This window comes from Drosophila suzukii, chromosome 2L (genome assembly GCF_043229965.1).
Source record: "Drosophila suzukii chromosome 2L, CBGP_Dsuzu_IsoJpt1.0, whole genome shotgun sequence".
Classification (NCBI taxonomy): domain Eukaryota; kingdom Metazoa; phylum Arthropoda; class Insecta; order Diptera; family Drosophilidae; genus Drosophila; species Drosophila suzukii.
Window position 1 is genome coordinate 22146896 of NC_092080.1, and position 10418 is coordinate 22157313.

Genomic DNA, 10418 nt, shown 5'->3' on the forward strand with positions numbered 1-10418 from the left:
GGGCACGTGACTCACGATAAGCCCGGCGTACTTAGGACGGTTTCCATAGAACGGGCCTGATAAACAAAGCACTTGACTCTCGGGTTAATACCAATTGAGTAGACATAAGGCTGCCAGGCAGCCTTCCCTTCACACGTCTTTGAGAAGTCTTTGAGTAATCCTTGCATATTACACAGGTGGGCTGGTTGTCCTTGGTGGTGCCACTCCCAGCTGGAGATAAGCAGGTTAAAGCTCGGGAATATTATTAAAGTATGGGCTGGGAGTCTTAAGTCCCTGAAAGGGATTGCATATTTGGTTTAAAAGGAAACAACAAAGAGTTTTTAATTTTTATTTACATGACTGAATACCTTACTTATACTTATATTTTTTCGATACACCCAAATTTTTTAATACCTAAACACAAAAATTAGGTCTTATTTTAAAGTTAAAGTTAAAGTTAAATAATTTTTTATTTTAGCGTTAAATATATAAAAAGTCGTATCTAATACTAAACTTGCCCCTTTAAATTCTAACAAATAAACCTTAACTGAATGAGCCTTAATAAAAGTTAAAGTTTAGTTCAGGAAAAATTACTCCTACGTTAGTTTGATTTGATCCAATTAAGCATTAACCAATTTCAAGATAAAGGCGTCATCTAAAAGGCACTGACAACATATGTTGTCAACTAATTAAAACAATACACGAAGGCGTATTTATCTCTTTTTCGCTGACGTCGTCGCACATGCTTTATTTATCAATAACTTTTTAATAAATGTTGTTATCTTTCTAAATATGTTGACAGATACTAACAGCTAATAAATTTGATTGACATTTAATTTAAATCCAATAATAAAAATCAAAAAAGAATTTCAATTATAATATTGGTTTTTTCTTTTTGTGAGAGAGAAAATCTACGTTCACACGGACGGACTGAGCCTGATACTTTATAGGCTTCATATGTAACACGATTTGTACAAATGTTAATACTAAGTGTGCCTAAACTTATTTTTTTTGAAAAAATATTTATTAAGTTTCTTTACCGGCTCAGAAGATTTAAGAATATTAATTTAGGTTTTTCCCCTTCGTTTTAAAATCGGATCAAAGTCAAATCTAGTTGGACAAAAAGTAAAATCAGAACAGATCTTATAGTCACGAAGGTTTCCTTCTACCTGTCGCATACGATTACATGCAATATCTTAAATCAGCTCATTTTCCAACAGTCAGTTCTTTAATATCTCATTCAGCCAACGGGGTTATCACCTTATGTTCGACTGCCAATACGCGATGATTGATTGAGCACTCCGTCCATCACTCGGCTGTGCCTTAATAAACTGTGCAGCAGTGGCAGCCATATCAGCGGGTGTCACATTGTTGCAACACAGGGGACCCGCTCGAATAGTGTCAATCAGGTAATGGAATTGTCGCGGGCTGGCTGGCGTGGGTTCTGGCCAACTCGTGCTTACACTCAATCATTGATAATGCGTTGGAAAATAGCCACAAGAAAAGTGACCAGCAATCGGGGAGTGGACTGCCATAATTGTGTTTCGGTTATTCGCCGATTACCGCCTCTCATCGGCGATAAGCCAGCCAGGTTACCACCATTCTATCAAAGGCTGTTGGCCACAATCGCAAAGTGGTTCCGAGCGTGTGATAAAAAATGTAGGCACAAAGATTATGGAGCTCTCTCCCGTGATATTTTGCCTCGTTTTCAGCGAGTGTATGGGTGTATTGTTTAGATTAGCCCCGGTCTAATTGGCCATAGAGCTCAACAGGTCTTAGGCGATCGCACAGTTCTTTCTGCACCTCTGAGGTGGCAGGTCGCGAAACTTTTAGTGACTCCCATTAGAAACTTTGAATTTTCCTGCTCTAGTGTAAGTGCCGCGATCCATAGCGAAAGTATCCTTGATTCACTTTCAAGGACCAAAGTGTTAATTAGCTCTGAAGTTTATTTTTTAACCACTTGTGCATAATTTAATGAATGTTTTGAGAGTCATACGCCACGTAGGCAATCTTGTTGCTAATGCTTGTGTTCTTAACTCCCGTGCCATTTCTTGGCACACACACTTATCATCAGCTCCCTTAGGGTTAACAACGCGAGGTTATCAATGTTGTCCGAGATAAGCACTAAATGGTTATAAATTAAGTGTTCCGTTCGCAAAGAAACTCTTAAAACCAACTAATTTTCACGTAATTATTCAAAATTGCATTAGCCCTAATGGTAATTTCTTAAATGATAACGTATCTTTATTAATCTCTGATAATCACTCGCCAACATGCATTAAACTTCGATTTTCATTTACCTGACACTAATATGGAACTATAAATGCTTTATTTGAGCTATATGGCGCCATTAATGCCCGTGTGACGTCAGAGCACGTGATGGATCATGTGGGGCGAACAAAATTGAACCACTCAAACGTCAAGTTGAAGATTGCCACACAACCGATTGCGGCTTCGATTATATTTTTACGGCCCACGAACGGATTTCTTAATGAGACCCGTAACTCCGCCTGCAATCCGAAGCGCAATCCCCAGTGAACCCGTAATTGCGGACATAAACCAGCGGGAAATACAACTGGCAATGGGTGTCAGGCTTTGGCCATCCGATAATCAGACATTTGCGTGAAGTTTGCCCCCGAAGATTTATGGCCAACTTAAAGGCAATTGTCTGGTCTGTGCAGATTTATGGCTAAGACTGATGAACAAAACTGAAACCGATAAGCTCGGACCTGCACTGATTTATCCGCAGATGGCCAACGGCAACGCCCAGTCAGTTGCACCCTATCAGTTCTTTGAACCGTTTGTGCCAACAATGTTGCTTAAATGTTTGTAAATATAATTTCATAAGGTTGATTCCCAATTTCATTTTACAAACACGAAAAATTTTTATTACATTTAAATAATCAACAAATTGAGAGGATGTTTGTACAATGCTCAAGGCAATAACTTATTTGCATATCCAGGAGCTATAATTTTATTGCATTTCATTATTTCCCATTAGTTTTAATAGACTTGTATAAATATTTATTTACTGAAACAATATTGTAGACATTTAAGAATATGTAAAACGAGTTATTGGCTGTCTTCTCAATCATCAACCAGTTAGTGCCAATAATCTAAAACTATTGGAAAAAGTTGCTTATCTTTCTAATTGCCTAACAATTTATGGAGCAATAAAGAAATCAACAAGGTTTCCATTCAATTCCGTTAATATGATACCCACTTCCCGTCTCTGTAAATCAAGTCTCTCGTATCTAGTCGAAACTATCAAAAAATAGGTAAAGGCCGCAGACTGCGCGTCTTTTTATCAGGCAGTCGAGAGCGAGAGTCAATCATGATTTTATGGCCAGGCAGGCGTGGCGAAATCACGGGCAGACAGTGGTCTAACCATAAATATCCACAATCTGGCCTGCCCAAAATGGTTATCAGAAGACACTGCACAGGTCCTGGGCGAGTAATAAGCGTTTAATGCAATAAAAGACTTACGGGCTTATTTATAAACCTACTGATTGCCGGTAATTGTTAATAATTTCAAATAATTAATGCGCTCAGCGGTCAACGCCCACTCCAGATAGGGCCCGAATGCCAGTAGATAACCAGCGGAACGATCTCGATAGACGAGGCAACCTCTAATCTAATCTCTTCGGTTAGGTTCTGTTCTGAATTGTTGAGTTCCACTTAGATGATTGATTGCGACATTGGCAGGGACTACATTGAAGTGGACCGCCTATAAACAATGTGCGTCAGTCGGATCAACAATGTTCAAACCCTTTGGCAGACAACAGACCCATTAAAGCTCGTCAAAACAACTCATTATCCTAGCTGATAAGTAAAGTGTGAAAAATTGGTTGGTTGATCTATTAAATTATGCATTAATAATGCAAAAATGCATTAATAATTGTAATTTCCTTGTTATTTATTTTAAACAACACTTTTTTGAGATTTATTAAATTTTTTAAAGTGCCTTAGAATTTATTTTAACTTTTCCTTATTCTTTATTGTGATCAAACAAATTATAGTTTGATAAATTCCGTTGATAAAGTCTCAGCCATGACTAAGTTTTCCTATCGTTCTGACACTTGTTATAAACAAATTTTATACGCAACGGCCCTCTTTATCATAGGAGGAAATTTCGGTGACTATTACTACGTTTGATCACATGCCTCGCTTAACAATAAAAATGATTGGTGTTGCTGAAAATACCTTCTTTTATTTCAAAATAAATTAACCATAAACACAATAATGAGTTAAATATTTATGTGCCTCATAAATTACAAAAGTACCGAGAATGTTTGGACAAACTTGAGTCTAGTTAATTATATATGTTGTATAACTTGAGTTGAATAAGATATGTGTTAAATGTCGTTATCCCTTTAAGCTCTCCATCGTAAAATCCTTATTATATTGACTAAATATAGTTAAACCTTAAGCAAAGATAATTCATCATTTAATAGATTCCTTCCCCTTATTTTTCCCAGTTATATACCCTCCACTCGAACATGGGTGATATGTTCCGTAGCGAGCAGATGGCCCTGTGCCAGCTGTTCATCCAGCCGGAGGCGGCGTACGCCTCCATTGCCGAGCTGGGCGAGAGTGGATGTGTTCAGTTCCGCGATCTGAACGACGAGGTCAGTGCCTTTCAGAGGAAGTACGTCACCGAGGTGCGGCGATGTGATGACATGGAGCGGCGCCTGCGGTTCGTGGAGTCCGAGATGAAGAAGGACGAGGTCAAGTTGCCGCTACTCAAGCCGGAGGAGGAGCCGAGTGCCCCCAATCCCCGCGAGGCCGTTGACCTCGAGGCCCAGCTGGAGAAGACCGACAACGAGCTGCGCGAAATGTCCGCCAATGGGGCCAGCCTGGATGCCAACTTCCGGCACATGCAGGAACTCAAGTACGTGCTGGAGAACACCGAGGGCTTCTTCTCGGACCAGGAAGTCATTAATCTGGACGTCAACCGAACACTCGACCCCGAGGACCCGGCGAATCTCCAGGGAGCAGCTCAAAGGGGCCAACTGGCCTTTGTGGCTGGTGTGATTAAGCTGGAGAGATTCTTCAGCTTCGAACGGATGCTGTGGCGCATTTCCAGGGGAAACATCTTCCTGCGGAGAGCCGACATCGACGGACTTGTGGACGACGAGGAGACCGGACGACCGGTGCTGAAGACCGTCTTTGTGGCCTTCTTCCAGGGAGAGCAGCTGAAGCAGAGGATCAAGAAGGTCTGCACGGGCTACCATGCCGCAGTCTACCCATGTCCCAGCTCACATGCCGAGCGAATGGATATGATCAGGGACGTGAATGTCCGTCTGGAGGACCTCAAGATGGTCCTCAGCCAGAGTGCCGATCATCGCAGCCGAGTCTTGAACTCTGCCTCCAAGCACTTGCCACGCTGGTCGATCATGGTGCGCAAAATGAAGGCCATCTACCACATCCTGAACTTCTTCAACCCCGATGTGACGGGCAAGTGCCTGATAGGCGAGGGTTGGGTGCCCACCAATGACATTACCACGGTCCAAAATGCCCTAGCTCGAGCCTCCAAAATCTCGGAGAGCTCCATTCCGGCATTCATGAATGTGATCGAGACAAACGAAATGCCTCCGACATACACGAGGACTAATAAGTTCACTAATGGATTCCAGAATCTGGTGGACTCGTATGGCATGGCTTCATATAGAGAGGTTAATCCTGCTCTGTACGCCTGCATCACATTCCCCTTTTTGTTCGCCGTGATGTTCGGAGATCTGGGACACGGCCTGATCCTCTTGCTATTCGCCTCCTGGCTGATCATCAAGGAGAAACAGCTGGCCTCGATCAAGGAGGAGATCTTCAACATATTCTTCGGCGGCCGATACATCATCTTCCTCATGGGCATCTTCTCCATTTACACTGGCTTCATATACAACGACGTGTTCTCAAAGTCCATGAATATTTTCGGGTCCGGTTGGCACATGAACTATACAAGGGCAACGGTGGAAGACGATAGTCTAAAGTACATAACTCTGAGGCCCAACGATACTGTTTACAAGACCTATCCCTTTGGCATGGATCCCATTTGGCAGCTGGCCGACAACAAGATCATCTTCCTGAACACTTTCAAGATGAAGCTGTCCATCATTGTGGGGGTTCTACACATGATCTTCGGAGTCTCCATGTCGGTGGTTAACTTTGTCTACTACAAGAAGTATGCCAGTATTTTCCTGGAGTTCCTGCCGCAAGTTCTCTTCCTTCTCCTGCTGTTCGGATACATGGTCTTCATGATGTTCTTTAAGTGGGTCGTCTACAACGACACCGTCGAAGGACCTCTTTCGCCAGCATGTGCTCCATCTATCCTGATCCTGTTTATCAACATGATTCTGCAGGGCAGCCAGGACACCCCGGAGCCCTGCGAGGAGTTCATGTTCGAGGGCCAGAAGACCCTGCAGCAGGTCATGGTCATCATAGCCGTCATCTGCATTCCCTGGATGCTTTTGGGCAAGCCCCTGTACATCATGTTCAAGCGCAGAATGAGCGGAGCGCCGCCGCCAAAGCCAGAGGGTGGAGGAGGAGAAGGTCATGGCGATGACGACGAAATGGGCGAGATCTTCATCCACCAGGCCATCCACACCATCGAGTATGTCCTGAGTACAGTCTCCCACACGGCCTCGTACCTCCGATTGTGGGCCTTGTCCCTGGCTCACGCACGTAAGTCAATTCATCATTACTCTTTAACACGCATTTATTAAATTTAGGATTTTTATTTTAACCGTTTATGTTAATGTAGTGAATGTTCCATATCCGTTTAGAAATCTTATGCAGGCTAAAAATAATTTGTTAAATTAAGCTTTTTCTGGTTCTTAAAATAGTATAATAATTTCTATCAGCAAGTTGCTGCTATAACAAAAACAGATAAGAACCTAATAACATATTTTTCTATATGGGCAATGCCCACAGATTTTATAAATAGTAATAAAGAATTTATTATTGACGATTTGATTGGATACAATTGGATAAAACTTTATTAATTGAAAATACCATATATTGTCAATTAATGAAAGTTAAGTAAAAAAATAGATATCAAACAATTTATAAAATACCTGATAAGGTTTAAAATGAAATTGCCTTAAAAATATCTTACCTAATGTATTATGACTTCCCCTTTTTGCAGAGCTCTCCGAAGTGCTGTGGAACATGGTGTTCTCCATGGGCTTCAAGTTCGATAGCTACCTCGGTGGCCTTCTCATCTTTGTGTTCTTTGGGGCCTGGGCGCTGCTCACAGTTGGTATCCTGGTGCTCATCGAAGGACTCTCGGCCTTCCTGCACACTTTGCGTTTGCATTGGTGAGACTGGATTAATGAACGATTTTTTTCAGATCCGTACTAACTGACCTCTTTTTTTCAGGGTGGAGTTCATGAGCAAGTTCTATGAGGGCGCTGGTTACGCCTTTGAGCCTTTTGCCTTTAAGACCATCCTGGATGCCAGCGAGGATGACTAGCTTGGCAGGGGTCAAAGGAGACAGACAGGGCGCAGGACGCACTTCCTTAAAGCATTTTCCGATATTTCGTTCGGTTTCCTTCGTTTTTTCACGGAAAAATAAATTTCGTTTGATATGCATACAGAACCTAGTGTTTCTCTCTTCCTGGCTCATTTCTGGTTTTGTCAGCCGACGACAAATGTTTGGCATATGCTTTTTGACAGTTTCGCTTTGGTCATCCAAGTGACAACTGCAGACATCCTCTAGTACAGACATTTCGTCTGTACATACCCATACAGACTGCACATTTTCGAAACAATCTCAAAGCAAATTGCCCGATATCCTCAAAAGAAAGTTTGCTCTGATAAGTGTGTGTGTACGATTTTTTGTCATAAGAAAAGTTGTCATATGCTGAAATTATGTTGTCAGTTCGACTGTCCATTGGGCATTGAGTTGTGAAATTGGACACTGGACAATTTAAATAATAATAGTATGACAAATCGCATCAAGCTGTTTGATTATATCTCAATGTCCTTCTGTCAATGGCTGCAAAAGAGTAAACTAAGTGAAACAGAAAATCATAGAAAATAATATCCAGTTTGTAGAAAGACAGCTATTAAAACAGCATTCATCAATTTCCTTAATATTAAGTGCCGTTACTCGTAGACCAATAGGGTATATTGTATTTCTGGCTTTATAAAGTATATATTATCTTGATCAGGATCACTAGCTGAATCGAACTATTCATGCCCTTCTGTCTGTCCGTCCGTATAAACGCTATGATCTCAGAAACTATAAATGTTTGAATTGGGGTAACGCATGCAGGTTCTAGAGATTCTTGCGCAGAGCAAGTTTATTTTTGCAAATATAGCCTCAATCAACTTGTTAAAATATTCATAAGCTTTACTAAAACATAAAATGATTTACAAAAAGTACGTAGTACATTATTATACAAATAAACCTTAAGTATATTTTTGAGAAGATCGGGCTCTCGATTCCCTGTTAAAGTCGCTGATAGCAATTTATTCGAAAGTTAAGGACTAGATATACTTTCGGTAAAAGCAAATCGTGTTCCTCGACTTATTTAACTTATTCTTACGAAATCAATGAAAAGGTGATGTTAAGGTTATAAGTAAGCTGCAAAGCTTAAAGAATGATTTAAGTAAAACGCTACCCCTTTAAAACTGTGACTCGATTTAAATAAAAGGGCAAACCCTTTTGAACTTTTGCGCCTGCGATGGAAACTTGCTTGATGTAAAACTGTTAAATGGCGCGAAATTCTTTTCAATTTCAATTTTGAGCGTTAGCCCTTGGTTCTTTGGGCCCTGGCAACCCTTTTCTGGTGTTGTTGTTGCTTCTGAGCTGCCCTTTACGCGTTTCCAAATATTTGCATTCGAACTCAATTGGTTGCTTTTTGTGTTTATTGCCTATTGCTTGCTGGCAAAATTGAACGTGTTCTCGTGTGTATCTTTTTTGGGTTTTCGTTGTCGTTTAGTTGTCGCCGCCATTGCACTCCTGCCAAAAATATTTTTGCGAACGGTGGGGTGTTGACAACTAGGCAATGGGCAATGGGCAGTGGGCAATGGCCAGGTGGATTGGAAGAGTGCAGGTGATCCAGCCAAAACACACGCAATGCAAATAGGAATTCAAACAGGCTGCCAAACGCTTTGAACCCGCATGTCAAATGCTATTTTCCCAGCAACCAAACAACAGAGGCAGCTAAAAGAACAAGAAGCATATGGCTGTTGAGATAGGACCAGAAAATACCCTCAACAACACTTTCACCAAAAAAGGTGGGTACATTCCAATTATTAAAATAAAATATTGCTTCAATAATATTTTATCTAAAAAATATATGATGCTTTGAAAAGTATTTCAGAAATGTTTAAAAATTATACAAACTTCATTATAGTTAGGGTAGTCAATAAAATGGATATCAAATTATATTTCTAGTTTGTAAGCCTGAAATATTTTCATTTTAAATTGACTTAACCTATCTAAACAGTGGACTATGAAATTCCATGTGATGCTTAACACGTGAATAGAATTTCTGTGACACTGACCGATTTTTCAGGCCAGTAGACCAAAAATATCCAGCAATTTCTGGGACAACTCAGATAGAGTATGCCGCAAAAAAGCTATCAACTATCTGCCACCCAGGGTCCATTCGGGAGTTCTGGCCAGGGGCATCATCGATGGTTTAGTCTTGTTTGTGCAGCTGACATCCTGGTCAAGTTTCGTGCTGCCGTCGCACTCGCCGCTAAAATAGAGCACTCGAATTACGTATACGTCGTCATCGGAAATAAATGCCAGAAAACAACAACGGCGGCAGTAGCCATCCAGCCGATCGGCATATAAATATGGCTGCAAAATACATTAAACAAATAAATGTTTGTGCATGCATAGACAGTTGGTCGTAAATTATGTGTGCTGGCCTAATGCATTTGGCCTCGTATTAATCAATGTTTGTGCTGGTTTCTGTGTGGCCTCCATTTTTTGTGCCGAACAACTGCGGTATTTGCCAGTGTGCATTTGTTTTAATTTATTTGCCCATCGCAATTATTTGCATTTTGTTTTACTGAAGTTCCTTTTGGCATTACTAGATTCTTTTTTTCTGGCAGTTGTCGTTTGATTTTTTGCGCCTGCTGCAACAGCATAAATATAAATCAAACTGCATTTGTTCGGTGTCGTTGATTTGCAATGGGATTTGTTTATAAATCCGCAAGCACATTCGATATCGAAATAATAGTTTGTACCTCGCCCCATAAATGCAGCCATAGATATTGCTTTTTAATTGTTCATCTCTGCATATTTTCCTTAAAATTTGTTGTGTTTTTCTTGTGGCATATGCAGCCATGGTGGCCTAATTGAATACCATAACAAAAATAAATGCTATTTTTATTGGTTCTATGCAATTTTTGTTTCCTGCCCGTGTGGACAGTGTATCTTTTATTTCGGCATTCATTTGAAGCAATTAAATAAATATGCAATT

General features: G+C 40.8%; 1 protein-coding gene across 1 annotated transcript; it reads left to right on the forward strand.

Annotated features, from left to right (window-relative positions):
- Positions 1–1708: 1708 nt before the first annotated feature.
- Vha100-5 (Vacuolar H[+] ATPase 100kD subunit 5) lies at positions 1709–7573 on the forward strand. Its single transcript, XM_017090432.4, has 4 exons — positions 1709–1850; positions 4458–6657; positions 7121–7292; positions 7354–7573. The coding sequence occupies exons 2-4, from the start codon at positions 4479–4481 to the stop codon at positions 7445–7447; spliced, it is 2445 nt and encodes an 814-aa protein (XP_016945921.2). The 5' UTR covers positions 1709–1850; positions 4458–4478; the 3' UTR covers positions 7448–7573.
- Positions 7574–10418: the final 2845 nt, after the last annotated feature.